A 21,726-nucleotide genomic window follows, 5' to 3' on the forward strand; every position below is an offset into this window, starting at 1 on the left:
ATTTTTATTGACATCTGAGGAGGATGGACCTTGCAAGTGATTAATCCTGATCATTGATCGATTCACATGAAGCTTGGTCTGGATTTGGTGATGGCAAAGGTGGTCAGACCCAGAGAGCCCCAGTTTAGAAGCTTCTTCTACTGATGATGGAGCAGCCAACATCCTTGTACTCACTGCTGGTGACCCACATGTCCTTGAAAGTTGACAGAGAGGACAAGATGGAGCCACCCACCCAGGCACCATATTTGGCATAGGGAGAGGTGGCCACCTGGGAAGGGAGGGGGTAGAGAGGGGAAAAAACATTAAAACACGGCTCTAAATTGGGGCACAGATACCTACCCCCATTCACAAATAGTCATTTCTTCGTCCTGGAAAATATGATTAATTATTATGCATTAAAGTGAGCAATTCGCATCTACATCCTATAGTTTTGTTAATTTTTATTTGCTATTTTATAAGTTTGTGATGCATAATAAATACATTCATTGTGGGGAATCAGTACCTGTGGGCAAAATAGCCAAGGGCACAGAGGATTCATTGTAAAACAGAAGGCATTCTGTATTTTACAAAGACTATGCATTCAGCATATATATTTTTGTAGAAAAATTAGAAAACAGAGATGAAAAATATCAATCAGTCACCAAACCCCTTCTACCCCGCAGAGCAGAGCTTTCGAGACTCTGCTCCTGCTTTCATACTGCCCTCTGAAAAGCACACACTTCCTCTGAGTTCCATTCCAGGGCGGAGAGCAGCATTTCTTGTGTCAAGGAAAAATCTCCACATCCATTTGTCAGGAGCAGCCCCTGAGGCTGAAGAAGGTTAGGGTCACTTGCTCAAGGTCACTGCTCACTAAGAGTTTGTGAGGGACATAGGTATATAACAATAGAGCATCCTATTATTCTAAAACACAGGCAGCCAAGGCATCTCAGCAGGGTGGGAAAAGCTCTTGGGGGGTAGACAAGATGTACTCTCAGAATCTGTTCCCTGCCACCTGCTCTTGCTGGTCACCATGGTGCTGGGCTTGGAAACCACTTTCTGGTATGAGTTAAGAGAAGATTCCTTAGTATGACTTTAAGAGGAAAAAAAGAGAGATAAGGGATAAAGAAAGAATGTTTGGGGTCAACACTTCAGGCGGAAGAAAGAGCCAGTTGCCTGACACCTGGGAGCTTCTGCTCTACTTTTTCTTCTGTCGCCCTGGCCAAGCCATCTGCCCCATCTGTGTCTTATCTAACACACACAGAACCAGACAGAACTGGGGCAACATATGTGTTACAAAGGAGCAAGAATACCACAGGAAAATGGCCACAGGGTTGGAAGAGGCAATTACAAAAATATGTCTGAAAAGAAGAGAAAAGAACAACAAACAGTTTTTCCTATTTACTAGGATGGCAAAAGGATTTTGAAATGAAGTTGCATGGCTATTTCCACGGAGAATTTGGCCATACATTCAAAAAGCCTTGGGTTGTGCATGTATTTCTGGCTTCAGGAACTACATCTAGAAGTGGATTTGATGGGAAAGAAAACCCCTTCTTTAAAAGGGGAGTGAATAAGGACAAACATTTTTAGCCTAATAACATTCATTACAGCACCACTCAGGCTGCCAGGAGAAGCAGTTACAGGGACTCTTTGATGTACGGTGGAACATACATACCACATCCTGGTAACCACACTGTAAGGTGAAGACATTGCCTAAGTCAGAAATGCACAGAGCACACCTGGCCTATGGAGCATCCTAGCTCACCACACAGCAGGCTGCAGTGTTGCTGATTCATTCCTGGGAGCTTGGGGGCTGCCAGGGACCTTCCCTGCCCAGCTTTGAGAGAGAGAAGATTGAACTGCACAGCGTTGGCCCCAGAGACAGATCAAATTCAAAATTCCAAGTACAGTTTCCACTCAATGTGAATCACTTTCATTCCCCTGTAAAGTCAAACTATCATAAATTGAAACGTGGTAAATTGGGGGTTGTCTGTATTTGAAAAGTGGTCCCCATTGTAACTAGCTGTTCTCCCAAGGTGGATGAATTTGTTTTAGGGAGAGAATCCTTTTCTTTAGGTGAATAATTAGCCTTATGGATGATTGCAGGTGAATCTGCCTCCCAGGCTTTTCCAGACTTTGTATCCGAAAGAGATGAAGCAGAGAAGAGTTAAATTACCACAAAATTACAGGAAATGTGTCACCTCCGAGCTTCCCATGGAGAGAGATTTTTTGAGTGGGTAGGAAAAGTGTAGGGCACCTTGATGATGGGGAAGGTTTTGAAAGAGCTTGGTCCAAAATGCAGCCTGGCCATGTACTGGCTGGACAGACCTGGCCCGAGGGAGTCCCTTTACAAGCACTATCAAAAACTTACAATTTTCAATTTCAATTTGCTTTTTGTGCTGAACTAAGTGGAAACCTTCCTCTCTGATTTAGTAAAAGCCTTTCACACTAGAGCCTGAGGCCTCTGAGAGCAGAGAAGGAGCTTTAGGAAGATGGTAGATGCCCAGAGCTGGGGCTGAGGAATGAGAAGACAGAACCATGACCATTTTTCATTATGACACAAATGCTTCTTGTGACTTCACGTCAGATAATGTGGAAGAGGATGTAATCTTAGGAGGTGGGAAAACAGGTCAGGGAACAGTTGTCCAACATTATGTGAATTTTTGCAAATATAAGATGATATAAAGAATATTGATATAAAGAAGATCAGGAAACGAAAAAGCAGGTAGGGTACAGCTCTTGAATGTGAACAGGTGTGATGCTCTCTGGTGTGATGCTGAATATCAGTTGTAAACTTGATCGGATTGAGAGATGCCTGGGAAATTAGGACAGCATACTTTGTCTGTGAGGGAGACTTCAAACTGTGGGAAATGTAGGGTAGCAAACCGAAGGGGAACACTGGCCCTGAATATGGGTGAGGTAGCCAAAGACTAGGGACCACTTCCTCCACCATAAGCCTTCACCATGATGCTTTGCCTGGCCACAAGCTTAAGAACAAAGGAACCAGACAACCACGAACTGAAACCATGAACCAAATAAATTTTTCCTGCCTTAAATTGTTGCTCTCAGTTATGTTGTTGCAGTAATGGAATGTTAAAACTCACAGTATTTTATAGAGGTAGCAGTGTTGAGAAGGCAGGAAATGGAGGACAATTTTCCAGGGGACATCAGCAGCAGGAGCAGAAGATACACTGAGGACACATACAAGTCCCTCTCTGGGTCAGGGCCCTAGAGCACCCAGGTATGATCCTGGGAGGGGTAAGGATGTTGGATGATGGAACCCTCTCCACAGAAAGCTAGAGAACTGACGGTACTAAGCCAATGGATTATTTGCAGGACTTGGGGACATCTGGACACATCCAAGAATTTACACTGGACACTTCAAGGATTCTACCCACTGAGATGCAACACTTCTAGAAAACTTTGACTTCCAAAAAACTTTGATATCTTCCAGCCTAATGTCTTATGCCTTATATCTGTCTCTCTAAAAGGAACACACTTCTGTTTGGGGCAGATGGTCCTTCATGCTCTTTGCCTGAACCCAGCCAAAATAAATTCTATGCCATGTGACCTTTACACAAGCCTGGTGGCCTCTGATGGTCCACCTTTCCCCCTCCCCCATTACACCTTCTGCCTTGGACCCTTAATGGTATCCTTTGGGTGGCAGAAACAGAGGGAGAAGAGGCCACACATAGGTTGTGGAAGGGAGAAATTCTCTGAGCAAACCATGGACTCTCCTCTCTACCTGGCACCCTCAAGCCCTGCCCAAGGGAGGAAACAAGGTTCAAGTTAGCCGATAGGCATAGCAGTATCACTCTTGTGAGAGTCTTCCAGAAGCCAACAGCAGGAGACACGCCACCAGGTTGGCCCATGGAGCTGGCAGTAGTTGGAGAGCCAGCTGGTGAGGCAGACAGGACTTAGGGTCAGGTAAGCTCTTCTCACCTGCCAGTGGTCCCCCTCCTTACCCAGTGACTGTCCTCCATCATCCCCCATGACAATCTGCTCTCCCCTCTGGAGCCCAAGCCTTCAGGGCTTAGTTGAATTAAATCACTACTCTGCCTAAACCTTCCAACAGTTCCATTCTGCTTCTTCTAGGGTGAAAGAAGTCTTCTCCACATCCCTATCCTTGTCACTTACTTGGTCCTTGGTCATTCAGCCAGTGGTGCTCTTTGCCTTTCTCCTAAAAGCAGTCTTTGCACCATCACAAGCACTGCTCTCTGCCTGTTCCCTCTTCCCCAGTGGCCATACCCCTTGAGCAGAAGCACTCCAACAATCACTGCATCTCAGCACCCCACCCTCCCCCCACTGTCACCTCCTTACTCCCCAGCGTCTCGAAGTCCTTTCCTGCACATGGTGCCCCTCATGTTCTACAGTGTGCATCATCTGCTACTTCTGATTTCTAATGCTTTTGTTTACTGATGTTTCTCCAAGTGCCAGGACCCAAGCTTGGGTCATCCAAGCATTCTAGAAATATCTGCAGAATGAAAAAAGGAAGCTCCAGAGGGTGGACTGAGAGTATCGGACCTTCACTTCGATGGTAGGGGAGACCAATCCAATTAGTTCTCTCTGCAATCGTAATCGCAAGCCAGAGAAGGAGCCAGTGCCTCCGGACAGGATGATGTGGCTGAAGAGCATCTTCCAGAGGGCAGGGTTGCAGGAAGTGATGCATTGCATGGCCATCATGTGGATGCCCATGGTGCTTCTCCCTGTCAAGATGGGTGGAGAAAGAAGGAAATTTGAGGCTGGACGCTTGACCCATCATACTCCTGAGTTCTCTCACTTCCAATTGAAGGCCCTGGGTGGTGGTGACCCCTAGTCCTAGATAGCTCTGAGTGCCACTAAGACCATCATCAGCACCTCCCACCACGAGACTCATGTGGATTTCAACAAAATAGTGGACAGATGTTCAACCAACCAGAGCACTCCACTGTTCTCAGTCAGAGAAATAAATTCTAATTCTTCTCATTCACTGAGGGAATTTATGTTCCAATGTTACTGACAGATACTAACTCAGCAGCTCTCCATCCTGGGATATAAAGGACATGCCATTATCTCTCTAGAATATTGTTCATTGTGTCAATTTGAGAAGGTCAGAAATTTAGCTAAGTGATTCAGCAGGGTGTCAGGGTCCTTACTTTGTAAACATCCTCAGTCTATGCAAAAGGAGGGCCCAGAGATGGTGTGAGTGTTACACTCACCAGAGAGGTGTAGTCCGCTTACAATATAAGGGAGGAAAAGAGGCTTGCTCTTCTCCCTACTTTTGCTCTTGTTGCTTTGTTGTCTTCTGCCACTTGGAAGTATTGCCTCTGTGCCACGCCACCCTGCCTTGGAGCCAGCTGATTATGGACTGAAACCTCCACAAACTGTGAGCTAAATAAACCTTTCCTTCCTTAATTTTGGGTGTCATTTTATCTCAGCAATGAGAGAAAAGTAACTAAACACAACCCTTACGAATGCCATGGATTATTTTAAGAATTTGATTTCAGGGCACATTTTGTTTTCTGAGACTTCCTAGAGGCTTCATTTTCCCATTCAATTTACATTTTTTAAGAATTTGTCATTTTCCCTAATTAGCTAGGCCTGTCTGAGACTTAATCAACTTAACGGTCATTTGAAGTCTCTAGACCAGCCATATCTACTTGTCTGTGGAGTTTGCTTTTCTGCCTTAACTGTCTTGATTTTATATTTCTAATTATTGTGGAGTTATAAATAATACATAATTAAGAAGACCAGCAGCTCAATGTAGCTATAATCACACTTGATAAATGATTTAAGACGGGGTGAATTTCTTCCTCTGTAAAATGGGATGATACGGATTGGGCGAGAGAAGAAGGGGTCATAAGTACAAAGGTCAACAGAGTGACAGCTATATGCAGGTGATTAGGTATGTGACAGCTGATCCCTGAGGAAATTTTGAAATGGGGCATTTGCCTGCTACTCAAACCATGCTTCCTTCCTGGCTACCCACCATCTTCTTTTTGACCCTGCACTCCTTTGCTGGTGCTGGACTGACATCTGTCCCCTTATTGTGAACTCACCTATGAGGTTAGTCTGGAAGAGTGCCTCTGGACAGGTAAAAGCCCCCTCCCCAAGGCTGATCTTCTGGCCATCAGGGAGCTGCAACTCCTTTGGGCAGGAAGGTGGATCGTTAGCTTGCACCTTCTGCTTATCAAAGTCAAGTGTCACATAGCAGCATCTTTCTTTCACATCCCGGATGTACTCTCGGTCAGCTACCGGACAAAGGAGGAAGAAGGCATGAAAGTGGGGTGCACTGTGGTGAGGAACATACCAGCCCTTGCAGCTCTGTGTCCATATTCCTCTGGCTTTCTGGGGTGTCCTGGCCCATGCCAAATAGGGGACAGGTACAGGATAGGGAGGTAGCATATGGATGTTCTAAACTGAGAAGTGAGGGCTGGAAATGCTCATCACTTTATAGTTGAGAACTTACTACATATGGTGTGATATTTGGGGGGCTGGGAAATTAAACTCAACTTTGTTGTCTGCTGTGACAGGAGGTGCCACATGCTGCTTGCAGCTGTATCCTGATCTGGAGAAACATCAACAGTCAATCGACACCCTTCGCCTGGAAATTATATCCTGCCAACAGGTCTGAAGTCCAGCTGCACTGTGGACATTACAAATTTATATTTCACCTGGTGTTGTCTTTCCTCCTCTGAATCAGGAGGCAATTCCCTGCATTGTCCATCTGGAAATCCCACACACTTGTTAATCCACTAACCTCAGATTTTCACCTACTCTCTTTTCTCAAGACTGCTCTTTTCCAGGTGTGTCCATACTCCTAGTTGCAAAGTCCTGCGAATACACTTCCCTTCTTGTTCTCCAGCAGTTAATGCTATTAACCTCCCTCTTCTCTTCCCATGGTTTTGGGGACACTGCGATATTCTGATATTTCCCCTTTTTCATCTAGGTTGACTTTGCACGAGAAAAATTTGGGTTCAATTCCACCTCTGCCATTTACTAAATGCCTAGACATAGGCAAATTCATTATCCTGTCAAACCTTCCTCATCTCCATCTTCAAGAATAGCCCTAATTGTCAATTCTGGTCTCCTGTAAGGACAGGATGGAGTAATGCCCACAAAGATCTTGTTAGATGTATGGCATCAGTGACATGCTGTGACTTTACCCTCTAGTTGTTGTTATTCTTTAGGTTTCTGTAATTTGCTTGAATTCTGACACAGACTTCTTGCCTGGAGGGACCAGAAGGTCTAGTGTAGTGTTATAGGCTCACTGGGGCTAGGGGCCAGACAAGCTGAGAATCCAGTCTGGGAACTAGGTGCAAAGAGAGGCAGGTAGGCACTGCCTTGTCTGAACTCTTTGGGTTCGCATTCTGAAGCTAGTATCTTACTACTTATGGCACATTTATCAAACTTTCTAGCCTTCCTAGGCCTCTTCTTACAATAGAAATAATTGTTCTTCCTCATAGAGTCATAATGAAAAGCAATGGGAGAATGAGTGTGAAATGTTTACTTGACCCAACGTTTTATACAGAGTAAGTTTTCTGTAAAGCTTAGCTGATCATTATCATCACTATCAACACCACCACCATCATTACCATCACCATCACCATCACCACCACCACCATTATCATCACTAGACCTTCCTATCACCACTGTCCTCCCATCATTATCAGAAGCCGCTCAGCATCACCACCATCACTATCACCATCTTCACCATCACTAGGATTGTCGTTCATCATTACAAAGACTCCATGTGTCTCTAAATATGAATAGCATTGTTTTTGGAGTTTGGATGATAGAACAGTAGCCTCAGCTTTGCAAACTGAGGGCTATAGCTGATTACACTGAGAAAAGTTCATACCCAAGCACTAATTTGCCTGACTGAGAAAGAAGTGTCTTACCTGTGCTTACTAATAAGGTGCCCTTCTCTGTCAATAGTCCCATGAGGTACAAGGTCAGGTCTTGGCCAGCTACATCCAGCTGGAAGGTCGACTGGTTCAAAGGATAGCCATCAGTGATGGGTACAAAGTATGTCATTCCTTCTCCAGATTCAATAGTTGTTCCTGGGTAAGAGAACATGGTGGTGTCATCAGATAGAGTACGACATCCCATACCACTGCGAGTCTGCAGGAAAAGGAAGCAGGAGAAGACAGGGTTTGAGGATAAATAGAGGGGAAGGCAAAGAGGCTGGCTAAGATAAGAAAAGGGAACTACTGTTTTGGATGAAAGCCAGAGGATTTTCTAATTAAACTCAACATGCAAACATTAGCAATAATTGCAAAAAACACTGGGATTCTCTGGGTGGTACCCAAATGCTGGGAGAGTCTGAGCACAGTGGAGGAGGAATATGCTGCAGTTATCAAAATGCACAAGGATGTGATGGTACAAAAGGAGGAGACACAGGAACAGGAACACATGGTCTTGTTTTGTATGACACAGTGGCTCTGGAAGCTGTCCATAGCCAATTGGAGTCTGGGTAGTCAACTTCTTTCACTCTGATGAGCAAGATCTGAAAATTTCAATGGAGCATGCTGAGTCCAAAGGACCTCTCCTATTCCAGCTGCAATGGAGACCAGGGAGGGGTTTCCCTCCCTCCCACAACTAAAAGAGAGAACTAAATGCATTTTCCAGAAACTGGACACCAGGCAACAAGGCACAGTAGCCCCAAGAGAGAGGACACCACGACCAAAGAAAGTAGGTTGGGTGGTGTGCTCAATCCCAGCACTTTGGGAGGCTGAGACACAAGGGTCCAAGCCTGGGCACTTCAGTGAGACTCTGTCTCAAAATAAAAAATAAAGAACTACTGGACATGTATCTCAGAGCAAATGCCATGGCTCAATCCCTAGTAGCACAAAAAAAAAGAAGAAAAAGGAAAAAAGGAGATGGAGGGAAGGAGTGAGGGAGGGGAGGAGGGAGGGGAGAAAGAGAAAGAAGAAAAGAGGAGGACACGATCACTCATGAACATATATACAAAACCTTAAAATGAAATTTTGGCAAATAGATTTCAATGATAGTATAAAAAAAAAAAAGGATGATAGGAGATGACCAGGCAGGTTCTGTCTCTAAGGTAGCTTTACCACTCAAACAATGTAATTCACCACAGTCACATCAATAAATACAGGAAAATCGAAGACTTCCGGGAGAACATGGCGGACAGATAACAGCAACTACCGGAGGCTCTCTGAAAGACTCGGCTCAGAAGCCAGGAATGGTGCAGACTAAGGAGACATAAGCAGGTGGAGATATGCTCTGCTGACTCAGGAACGAACTGGGCTGAGAGAAACCAACTTGGAATGCAGTCCTGGTGCTAAAACAGGAACAGAAAAGCCTCGGTGTGGAGGCTGGACCCTGCGCCATTGTAAGCCGCGATTTGGGTTTCCCGCCGTGCGGCGGCTGGCTGCCTCTACAGTGGCTCGGCAAGGAGAGAGACGCGCGGAAGCTCTGAGAATGGCAATCTGCGAAAGGCAGGGAGGTGTGCACTGACTTATGGTGAGGTGAGTGAGAGAAACTGACACTCTACCACAGTTTGACTCCAGCAGAGGACTTTCTGGGCCCGAGCAGTCCTGCGGGAGCAGGGCGTGGTGGCGACTCCAGCCACACATCCCCCTCTCGGGCGGGATTGGTGAAAAGTGCCTGGCCTGCGTGACACTGCCGGCGGACCTGGTAGACTGTCCCAACCCAGATCCCAGAGCCTGACGGTGGCTGGGAGGGGAGACGCGTAGGCTGCCTGGTCCGTAACTCCCTGGTGTGCAGCGGTGAGCAGGAACACCTAACTGGCGCAATTCGATCAGGCTGTGGCTGACTGGGAGAGAAGCTGGGCCTCTTATATAAGCTTGCATATATAAGGAACAGAGAAGAAGAGGCAGCATGGGAAGAGGCAGCAACAAGAAAGGCTCCTCGGCCCCCAATTCTGAGAAACAGGCAATAGCGGACACCGCACCAATACACATAAGGCGCCATATAGAGAGCCTCATAGACCAATTCAGGAATGAAGTTATCAACGACCTGAAGCTAGAAGTATGCAGAATAGTTAGAGAAATGCTAAGTACCACCCAAGAAAAAACAGGTGGTGGAATGGAAGAACAGAAAAAAAGGGGAGAATTGTTTGATGGAGAAAACAGAGAAAGCATAGAATACGTGAAGCAGGTTCAAAGGGACTACCAAGATACTAAGAAGTCTATCGAAGACTGGCATAACAGCTTGAAAGAAACTAAGGACAGACTATCTGAACTGGAGGGCAGACTTGTAATATGGGAGAATGAAATGAAAAACTTCTTAAAAATAACAAAGAAACAAACAGCAATAATACAAAGACAAGAAGATGATAAGAGGATCCATAACTTAAGGATTAAGAACATAAAAGAAGAAGTAGGGACACAAGCAAGTGAACTACAAAAGCTACTCACAGAAATAATCCAGGAGAATTTTCCTAATTTAGCAAAAGGTAAAGATACTCAGACGTACGAGGCATACAGGACCCCAGCTACCTACAACCCAAACAGAGCAACACCCAGGCATATAATAATAAAAATTCCAGAAATTCAATACAAGAACAGAATATTAAAAGCTGTCAGAGACAAGAAACAGACCACTTACAAGGGAGCTCCCATCAGAATTACAGCAGATTTCTCGGAACAAACCATCAAATCACGAAGAGCGTGGGGGGAAATAATTCAAGCTTTGAAAGATAATAATCTCCAGCCAAGATTGAGGTATCCTGCACAACTGTCCCTGGAGATTGATGGAAAAACAAGGTGCTTCCAGGATAAAGAGGAACTGGGGGAATTTGCAACCACCAATTCAACTCTACAGAGAGTATTGCAGGATATTCTAAAAAAAGAAAAATACAAAGAATCCAGAAATAATGGCAGAGAGGCCACAACGAATGGAGCAGAGAACAAAATGAAGAAGACAAACTGACAACTACTGACAGAAAAAGAGCTCAACAGAAATGAGGCAGAGAAGATTGGATGATAGGAACAACTATTTTGGAGAAAATGACATCTTAATAGGTAATACTGATTTAGTATCATCTTGTTTTGAAGTCTCATCTAGCTTTTGTCCTTCTGTCTCCAATGGTCTAAATAGGCTGTATCTTATTGGATTTTATTATGTATGATAGTATAAGCAAAAACCTTTTAAAGACAAGGAGATTATACAGAAACCATTGTTCATTTTCTGTTAGCCGATTCTAAATACTCTGTAATGCTGTCATTCTCTTGAATGGTTTTACATTGTTTTGATATACTTAATGCTACAGTATACGAAGTTGTACTCAAGGATTTCAAAGAAAGAGACAATATGGTAACTACTTTTAGGTTAGGATTATCTGGTGGTGAAACACTACTCTGCTTAAATGGTTATGTTTTGATCTGCGCTGTTTCGTTGTTATGCCCTCTTTTATCTCAATCTCCACTCCATTATTTACTTTTTTATCTTTATCCTTTTAATTAAAGGAAAAAAATAGCAGGATACATTATAGTAACCCACTTTGACTTTTTATTACCTTGATTTAAAGCCCTGTATTACTCTCACCATCTGGTTTTTAACTGATGTTCCCCTATTCTGTTTTGCTGGATAGTATCAGGTTCGAAAGTTTAGGCATCAGCTGTGAAGATAATGAGATTCATTATGACGCCCATTCTTGTTGACTTTTATCTACTTTTGAAGACCTACAATGTCTCCAATGTTTTGGTTTTGTCGGTTTTATTCTTTACTGTTTTGTTCAATTGTATTATAACTAACGATATAGGCAATCCTATTAGAGATAGCGGGAGGCATTTTGGTAACCATTGTTGATCACCTTGTATTATGTTTTTACATTATCTATTATGTCCACCCTTTTGACTTGACCGATTCTGTTCTGTTATGTCACATTTGGTTTTACTCTCTTCCAAAAAAGTAATAAGAACCGTGGGAGCAATGAAACCCAAAATGTGTAATAGTCATGGTACAAAAGAGAGGAAAAGAAAGTGCTCCAAACTATATAACTGCATGTATATTTAAATGTATAAGATAGAAAATGATATCACAGAGTTTTATTGGATCAATGAACAGAACTGTTTGCAGTATCATTGATGGAATGTCCACTTTACAAGCTTTAATTTTGTGACTTGAACAATTATTTCTAAGATGACAATATGTAATCCATTAACTAGTGATTTCCTACTGTTCATTTTTTTTCTGTAAATCTGTATAACTTGTACCCTTTCCGTGCTTTTTTTTCTTTTCTCCTTAAATAAAATTTTTAAAAAATCAAAAAAAATAAATAAATACAGGAAAATCCACACAATCACTCCAATAAATACAGAAAGTATGCTTGGCAATACCTAACATGTGTCACTGATTAAAAATAAAAATTTCTCAGCAAGAGAGGAATGCTGAAGAACTTCTTTAACTGGATATAAGACATCTCTGAAAAAAAGAACAGTTCATGTTTTAAGACTGATTTCCCCTTGAGAGCAGGAACAAGACAAGAATTTCTGCTCTTATCGATTCGATTCATTATTGTACCATGGAGTTCAGCAACCAGATGAGGAAAAAAAAAAACCATCCAGCATGAAAATAGTAAAGCAATATTTTCTTTGTAGACAATTTGATTGCCTAAGTGACAGACCTATTATATCTACAAAAAATAAAATTGAGTATCAAGATATGAATGTACAAAAATAAACTCTAAGGGCTGGAGATGTGCCTCAATGACAGTGCACTTGCTTAGCATGCCTAGGTCTTAGGGTATGACTGTCAGCACCAAAAAAAAAAGCCAAAAGAATAAAGAGAATTAATTGTTTATAGTAGCTATCAATAATGAGTAATTGAAATAAAATACCATTTATAATAGCATTTAAATGTATGAAATACTTAGAGATAAATTGGGCAAAAGATATGTATGACCTGTATACTGTGAATAACACAACAATACTAAAAGAAATTAGGATGGACCTAACAAACATACCTCATTCACGATTCACTAATCAGAAGTCTAAATTTTCTAAGTCAGAAGTAAGAAGTCAGTTTTCCCCAAACTGCTCTATCTACAATCAGTGCAATTCCAGAGTTCTAAGATGGTTTAAGAACTTTGAGAGGGCTGCTTTTTTTATTTTTTAAGAAAATGACAAACTGATTCTAAAAGTTATATGAGAAAATATAAAGAACCTAGAATAGGTTCTTTCCAAATTTTTTTTTCCAACATAGGAGATCAAAGTAGTACCAGTAATATATCACCTTATTTGAAGACTTTTTATAAATTACAGTAATCAAGACAAGGTGGTATCAACCTACTGTTAGAAAGATTAATGGAACAGGACAAAGGACACAGTAGGAAACACACACGAATGTGGCAAACAGATTTCAGAATAAATGCATTTCAGTTAAGAGTGATCTTTTCAATACCTAGTGTAGAAACAAGAGGACACACACACACACACACACAGCCTTCATTCATCCCTTATACCATACACAAAAATTTATTCAGAAAACATCACAGAATTGTGTGACTCTAAAATTCTATCAGTCCTTGAAGAAAACTGGTACTGTTTGCATGTGGAATGTCTCCTAAAAGCTAATGCACTGAAGGCTTGGTCCTCAGTGTGGCAGTGTTCAGAGATGGGGCCCCTGGGAAGTGACTGAGTCATGAATTTCCAGTATCATCCATGGCTTAACTCATGTATGGATTAATAAGAGCTTGGTGGGCTCTTAGAAGGTGAGGGGATCTTCAGTAGGCGGGACATAGCAGAAGTAGGTCTTTGCTGGGTTTATCCTGTCCCTGGTCCTCTCCTTGCTCACTCCCTGCTCCCTGGCTGCTGTGAGGTGAGGAGCTTTCCTTCGCCACACCCTTCCAGCATGATGTCCCGCCTCACCGCAGGCCTAAAACCGGTGGAGCCTGATGATCATGGACTGAAACCTCTTAAACTATAAGCCAAAATAGAAACCTTTCCTGATTTACGTTGAATTCTCAGGTAGTCTGGGACAGCAATGGAAAGCTATCTAACACAGAAAATACAGCCAAAAAGCTTTGGCTTCAGCATTTCTTTCTTAGATAGAATATCAAAGGCAGGGTCTGAAAGAAAAAGTAAGCCAGACCTTTATTTTATAATCAAATACAGGTTTTGATTTTTATATTATCCAAACCTTCTGGGAAGTGAAGTGAACATACATTTGAAGGAAGACTTGTACCAAGGAAAGACAGAGATGACAGATCATAGAGGTGAACTCCGCAAGGCACTGAAGCATATACTTTGTTGAAGTAAGTATTTGCTGCTGTGGTTTAGATCTAAAATCACCCAAGTCTCATGTGTCTGGAGGGTAATTGGACTGTGAGGACATGATACTCCGCAGTGGCTCCCTCTGTGGATGAGTCCATAGCTGAGTGTGCTTTCAGAAGGTGGGCTCTGGTGGGAACTCGGTCTGTTCTTGACCACAGCTCCTCCCTTCCTGCTCGGTTTCCTGACTTCCTTGACCTTTCACCTTGCTGTTTCTGCTTTGGAGCCTGCTAATCATAGACTGAAACAGTGAGTCAAAATAAACCTCTTTTAAATCATGGGTTTTGGGTGTTTTGTTCCAGTGAGAGAAAAGTGACTAATACACATGCATAGCAAAAAACACAAGAAAATATGTTCAGATGCACTGGTCATAGGGATTGTGGGTAAATCCACAAGAAGACTTCACTGCACTCCTGTTGAAATGGCTAAAAAGTAGAAGACTGACCACAGGGGTGAGGGAAGATGTGGAGGACCCGGACCTCTCCCACAAGGCTGTGGGAATGCAAAATGGTGCAGCTGGCTTGGCAACTAGATAGGCAGATTTTTAAAAAACAACAGTTAAGCATGCACCTGTCATATGACCCAGCCATTTCCCTTGTAGGTAATTGCCCAAAAGGAATGAGAGCATATATCCATGCAAAGAGTTGCACACGAATGTCCAGAGCAGCTCTATCCATAATAGCCCCAAACTGGAAACGACCCAAATAGCCATTCATGTGTGAATAAACAAAGCATGTGCATTCATAAAACGGAACACTACTCAGCAATAAAAAGAAGTGAACTATTGATACAGACAACAGTGCAGATGAATCTCCAAATAATTATGCACAGTGGAAAAAAGACACAAAATAGAGCACTTGTCTCATGGTTCCCTTTATATAAAATACTGGAAAATGCAAACTCTCTATTGGGACAGGCCTGGTGGTCATCTGGGGATAGGCAGAAAGGGGAAGAGTGGCAGTATTAAGGGAACTTCAGAGTGATGGGTAGGTTCATAGTATTGGTCATGATGGTTTTTTGAGAACTCATCAAATTGTATGCTTAAAAATATGAAGTTTATTGTATGTCTCTTACATGTCAGTAATTGAAGAGAAAAAGTGAGACCAGCAAATTGTTAAAAGTCTGGGAGAGGTTTACTTAACCAGGAGGGAAGAAAGGGGAGAGACTCAAGAAAAAGGCCAGGAGTGTGAGTTTTAAGCAACTGTCTTCGATTATTTGTCGAAGGGACTCAACTGAGTGCTACCGTGTATCACCAGTCATCAGTCCCAGAGATGAGGATGTGTGGGTGGAGCTCCCACAGGGCTAACTCACCATCAGTCAGGCCAGAAGCATACAGTGAGAGGACTCCTTGATTGACTAAGGACAGGGCAGGTACACCGAAGGTCTCAAACAGGATCTAGGAAGAAACATTAGCAGCTGTCAATCTGAGATGCAGACAGAGCAGGCAGGGCTCCAGCTCACTCTCCTAGGTCAGTCTGGGTCCCCACTAATGGCAGGCACTGGCCCTAGTACAATCTGGGGCAGTCAAAGGCACAATCTCCTCCAGCTGCCTCTGTTACAACCAGCACTGGGTTCTGTTTCTCAACCTGTAAAATGGGCTCACAATGTTCTTCTGAAGGCTCCTGTGATTGTGGACGCTGATTGGATCAGGGTACCAGACCCTGTCACTGCTATGTTTTGATAGGAGGCCTCTGTGGACTCGCAGTTGTCTTCAGGGGACACATTCTTCCTTCTGCTGCTGAGAACTGTGCGGAGCCATGCAATCTCTACGTTTTGGTTTGGGAGGAGCTGTATTTTATGATGTCAGAGGCAACCACAGCTAACAGTTCCCATGTGGTAACTACATGCTGGACATCTTGTCCAAACATGATTTGGATGCTGACTGGATACCAGCATCAGAAGCATCAGTGACCAGGTGAGATACACCTGGCTTCACCTGACAGATACGTGATATTCACTTAGAGACTCACAGGCAAAAATTTAAGTCAGCAGGTGGCAGAGGGCACCAAGCCTAGGTGGCTGATAGCAGAGCTTTGCCTCTTTGGGCTTGGCTGAGTGGCTGACACCTATGAGATCATGATGCTGAGTTCTGTGGGGTGACTGCAGTGGTTTTTCTAGCCACTCAGCTAGAAAAAAGGTAGGACTCTCCTTCCTGCTTACTCAGAGTAGGGTGCCAGGCAGGCCCACACAGAGACTTGTGCCCAGGTACTGTGACAGTGAACAGCCCTACAGGTGCCTTTCAAGGGCTCCCTGGCAGTAGCTCATTTGGACCATTTCCTGAGCTCTGGCTAGGGGGCTGTTCCTAGGTATCTGCCGCCTGACTCCAGAAAGATTGGCAGTGGTGCTATGACCTCAGAGCCTAAGAGTCTCACAAGGGCAGTGATGGGGTGTGGACTTACTCAGCTGCTCAAAGGGGCACTGAATGACCTCAGCCAGGACCTCAAAACGAGGCCAAGACAGTATGTTTCAGAAACTGATATCATGTGTGGCAGGGCTCCGTCCTTGAACACATTGTTTGAAAGATACATAATTGGACCATTGGGCGGCAACCAGGCTGGGCTTGGGTATTAACCCAGAAGGAAAGACACATCTGTGTGAAGACCACTGACTTATAGTGGCTTCATTTACTCCAAACTGGAGTCCCCAAAGGTGGGCGTCTATAGGTGATGGACATGCAAATGTGACACATGGACAGGAGGGAAGGCACTCCTGATGGGAGGACAGTTTTTGTGATAGGACCAGAGTCCATCTGCCTAGAAATCACAAAGAGAAACACTGACCTCAGCCCTTGCTCTGCACTGTGGAGCATGAAGGTCACACAACCTGGAGGGTCTGGAGGTTCTTGGGGTTCCTACACTTAAAAACTTGCTAGTAGGGGCTGGAGGTTTAGCTCAGCGGCATAAGCGCCTGCCTTGCAAGCAGGCAGTCGTGAGTTCGATCCCCGGTACCAATAAAAAGGAAAAAGACAAAAAAAAAAAAAATTTAAAAAAAAAAAAAAACTTGCTAGTAAAGATAAGTAAGCCAGTCCCAGGTCTGTAAGGACAGCATTTGCTGAAAGCTCAGTATGGAGGAAGCTTTAATGCTTTAAGGGCATTCATTCATTACATCCTTGCCACAACCCCAGGAAGGTACCATGATTAACGTGCTGATGAGGAAGCCAAGGCAGATGGAGGACCACTGAGCTACCTGACATCACTTGTACTAGCAGAGCTGGGGCCACAATCAGGGGCCCCGGTGCCGGGCCCTTCTTGGTACCTTGGCTGCTGTCTGCACTGGCTTCTCCTCTGAGATTTGGGCCCCAAACTTCTGCTAACACAGAGACATCTTCCAGGAGGAAGCTGCACTCTGCACCTCTCAGCTGTTCCAGTCTCCTGGGGCCGTGGAAGTCAGTCAGGCAGCTGTACAGAGGGACACTGGCTGGGACCGAAGCCCCACTGGGTGGGTGCTGAGTGAGGGAAAGGTGAAGCATCGCCCATAGGGGGCAGAGATGTCCCTTTCCTTGCAATGTTGCTGTGTCCTTCCTGCCTGCTGAGAGAGGCCAGGTTGGGGAGGGAGTTGGCTGCTGCGTCCTTGGACTCATAGAAGCTTCCGGCCTCCCCACTGCCCTCTGCCTGGTGTAATGCTGGGCACCTTTCCTAGGTGACCCTTTGGGCTCTGTCCATAGAGACACCAAAAAGAGATAAGGATATCAGAGGTAGGGCTTTGGTGCCTCTGCTGATTCTGAGCCAGGTCCCTCTTCTGATATCACAGTTCCTAGGTGAGCCCCTCATTGTGAGTGACTATTAATGCTTTGGGGGGCTTAAGATAGCAGTGGCCCCATTATCAGTCTCAGAACACTGCAGCATCCAAGTGGCTTTCTCCAAGAGGTAAGCCATCACAGGTGAAATCTTCTTATCACTTTCTGCAGAAGAAACCCAGATGGATGCTCCTCTGGTCTTCAGCTGGCCCCTGACATAAGCTGGTCAGATCTGGGGCAAAGAGGTAGGCAGTGGCCCAGGGGAGGGAGGGATACACCACAGGCAGGCAGTGTGCCCACCACATGGTTGTTGCCATGGCGAATTCCATAGATCAGCCTGTCTGGGTTCTGGAGAAGCAGACCTTTAGGAAAACATTACAGCCGTGTATCCAGGGGAATGTTCTTGCATGAGATTGACATTGGGTCAGTGGGCTGATCGAGGCAAGTAGCCCTCTTCAGCATGGGTGGTGCATTCTCTGAGAAGAATGTGGGGCCTATGTGGGAGGTCACCCCTGCCTGACCTCAGACTTAGGACAGGGATCTTCTGGCCTGCAGGTTTGAACTGGTGGCTCTTCTGGGCCTCAAATTGAGGCTGCACTGAGTCCCTCCTGGGTCTCCAGCTTGTGATGGCAGCAACCACATAGGACAGTTCCTTCTGCAAATGTGCACATACCTAGTATTCTCTTCCGCCCACAAAGTGAGGAGCACTGTCTTCCTGGGGTGAAGGCGGCCTTACCCTCTGGCCCTCCTGCAGCTCCCAAAGCCGTTTGGACAGTGGGCAAGTCCAGCACTCTGGAATTTCTTTCACAAGACCAGCACCTCCTCCTGAGCGTGCTGTGCCACGTGCAGGTGGTGCCTGGGCCTGGGCCTTCCCTTCAGTTTGCTGTTCATGGCAAGAGACAGTGCTAGGCTCAGGGGCACTGGGCCAGATGGATGAGCCTTGCTGCTTGCTTAATTAGCCCATCAACATCCTCATTAGGAGATCCGGATGGCATGAGGACACCAGCAACCAGCAGGGACCCCTGAGGTGTCCACCCCACCTGGCCCCACTGCAGCCCCAAGGAGGACTCTGCAATCTGTGCGGGTACCCTGGGCTGCTGATTCAACCCACCCTTCACCCACCTGGCCCTGTTACCTGGCACACTCTCTCTCTGGTGGATGTTGAGTTTAAAGGTGGCTCAGTCATCATCAAAGGGTACTCTTCGGGGGGGATGTTGAGCACCTGGTAGAAGGAGTGATGCCAAATCTGGGGGGACAGAGGAGGGCACAATGGGCTGCTCTGGGGACAGAAGAGAGTCCAGCTACTCAAACAGTGTTTCAGTGCTCTCTCTCTCTCTCTTTCTCTCTCTTGTTCTCTTGTTCATCAATCTTTCTTTTATCTCTATCACCCATCAGTCCAATCTATCCATTTATAACTTCTTTCTTTCTTTCTTTTTCTTTCCATATCCATGTGTTCTACACCCAAAGACTCAACCAATCAAGTATCAAAAATATTCCCCCCAAATGTGTCTGTAGTGAACATGTACAAAATTTTTTCTTACTATTACTCTCCAAACAATACAGTACGACAGTTATTTACATGACCTTTGTATTGTAGGTATCACAAGGCACATGGGGCTTATCTAAAGTGCACAGGAGGGTATGTGTGGGTTACATGCATGTACTGCATTCCATCTTAACCTTGGATTTTAGTATCTGAAGAGGTCCTAGAAATAAATAATCTCCACAAATACCTAAGATTACTGTATTTTGAGCAGCATCTGAAGCTCCAGCTCAGAGTCAGAGCACTGTGACCCGATGACACTGCTGGGAAGGTAGAGCGTGACTATGGTGAGACACACCACCCCTGACTACACAACAGGCCTAGAAGAGGGAGTAGGGCAGATGCAACCAGAAGGTGTGGTGCTCGAGGACCCTGGGTATGACTCTTATGAACATTCACACTGTGGGTGAGTCTGCAACCAGGCAGGTTGGCTGCGCATGGTGAGAGTCCATTGACAGATGTTCGGTCACACACAAGTGTGTGCCCTGGGAAAGCAAGGTGACCTTAAATGGGCCTATCTCCCCGTCTTTCAGATGGAAACTAATCCCTATCTTAGAGTCCTTATCTTTAGATTGTAAAGATTAGGTAATGAGTTGATTAAAAAGCCTGGTGTTTCTACTCCCTATCACACCTTGAAGCCAGGTCATTATCCCATACCTCAGGGACTGGGGGTCCCAGACCTAGGTACCCACAGCCTGGTCCTTCCTGAGACCTCTCTCTTAGCTTTCAGACAGCATCTCCTTCCTTGTGTGTGTCTGCATCCCAATATCCTCTTAAAGACCCGAGTCACGTGGATTAGGACCCAACCTAATGAACCCATTTTATACCTAACCACCTCTTTAAAGGTCTGTCTTCAAATTCAGTCAAATTCTGAGGGTTTAGGGATCAGAATTCCAGGATATAATTTCAGAGATGCACAGTGCAGCCTGTGCATTCTAGTGTAGACTTTGGCACACAGTAGGGCTCCATAAACAATGCTAGTTATTATACATGGCATTGTTGTCTGCTCCTTGGGAGGGAAGTTCTGTGCATGATGGAGAGAAGCCAAAGACAGCTCCACTGGTAAGAGGCATGGAGAAACTCAGGCTGTGGAAGCATCATGAGACTGCAGAAGCCTGAGGCATCACAGCACCTATGCCATAGTGGGAAGAAGGAGGTGATGACCTAACCTGGATGTGTGTGGGTGAATCCCTGGATGAATGAGGTCATTGAGAGCATAGAAGGGGACTCCATCAGGAACATTTTACCTGGCTAAAAACTTGAAACCCAGAGCTGGCACTGACTACAGACACAGGACCAGCCCCCAAGATGCAGGTAAACAGGTTGAACCCCACACAGTGGAGGAGAGGGGTAACAACAGCCAACTGGAAAGAGTACCAGAAGCTGGGGGCCTTCACTCTCCAAAGTCAGTCTATGCAGTTCCAGTGTCTGCATCCTTTCCACAATCAGAGCCACAACCAAAGCAGATGCTTTGGCTGTACAGATGTGAACATATCTGTGACCTGAAAAACTGGCCTTGTTGTCTTGATCTTGGACTTCCAGCTTCCAGTACTGTGAGGCAACAGATTTCTGTTGTTTAAACTGTCTGACTACGGTGTATCTTCTAAGATAGTTGCAACCTGTCCTAACACACAGAGGCCTGATCAGAACCCTTGGTTATGGACCAAAAGAAGTTTGATTTCACTGTGTATATTACCTCTTTATAGTGGGGATTAAGGGCCTCTTTTCCATTGTTTCCTTTAATCCCCACAGCAGTGGTGTGGTAAGAGCAAGTATACCTGCCTTTAAGACAAACAAACTGAGGATTACAGAGGCTACAGCTCATGTCCCAAGTGACTTCAATAATAAGCACCTGAGACAGGATTCAAACCCCAGCCTACTGACTGCAGAACCTGGTAGTTGAGACCATGATGAGATGCCTAGAGGGGCTAAGAGCTAAAAACAGTAACAGAACTCCTCATGCCTGGCAAAAGACCCTTTCCTTGATGCTGAGGCAGTGGTAGGGGCTCCTATGCCAGATCCTCCCAGTGGAAGCTGTGACCTACCTTCTCCAGGTTGTCCCAGCTGGTGACATCTCCCCGAGAGATGGGATACTGCAAAATGAGTCTCTCTCTCTTTTTCTGGGCATCATTTCCCAAAAACCAGTCTTTCTCCTCCATTCCCACCAGCAGAGTCTGGAAAACATGGCAGGATGGATCAGTCCACGGAAGGGGTGGGAGGTGGGGGCTCAG

At 44.9% G+C, this 21,726-nt stretch overlaps 1 protein-coding gene across 1 annotated transcript in view; it reads right to left on the reverse strand.

Moving 5' to 3' along the window:
• Positions 1-27: 27 nt before the first annotated feature.
• The window catches only part of LOC100717824 (uncharacterized), a 45,483-nt gene continuing 23,784 nt past the window's right edge, over positions 28-21,726 (reverse strand). The window contains exons 4-10 of the mRNA XM_063227701.1: positions 21,541-21,669; positions 19,088-19,198; positions 15,528-15,612; positions 7,857-8,018; positions 6,015-6,206; positions 4,501-4,682; positions 28-268 (exon numbers count right to left, since the gene is read on the reverse strand). Of these exons, the coding sequence (XP_063083771.1) occupies positions 125-268; positions 4,501-4,682; positions 6,015-6,206; positions 7,857-8,018; positions 15,528-15,612; positions 19,088-19,198; positions 21,541-21,669 (1,005 nt within the window). The 3' untranslated portion in view covers positions 28-124. The remainder of the gene's footprint in view (positions 269-4,500; positions 4,683-6,014; positions 6,207-7,856; positions 8,019-15,527; positions 15,613-19,087; positions 19,199-21,540; positions 21,670-21,726) is intronic.

Source organism: Cavia porcellus, unplaced genomic scaffold, assembly GCF_034190915.1.
Source record: "Cavia porcellus strain 051 isolate PalLab524CR breed Dunkin Hartley unplaced genomic scaffold, mCavPor4.1 scaffold_17, whole genome shotgun sequence".
Classification (NCBI taxonomy): domain Eukaryota; kingdom Metazoa; phylum Chordata; class Mammalia; order Rodentia; family Caviidae; genus Cavia; species Cavia porcellus.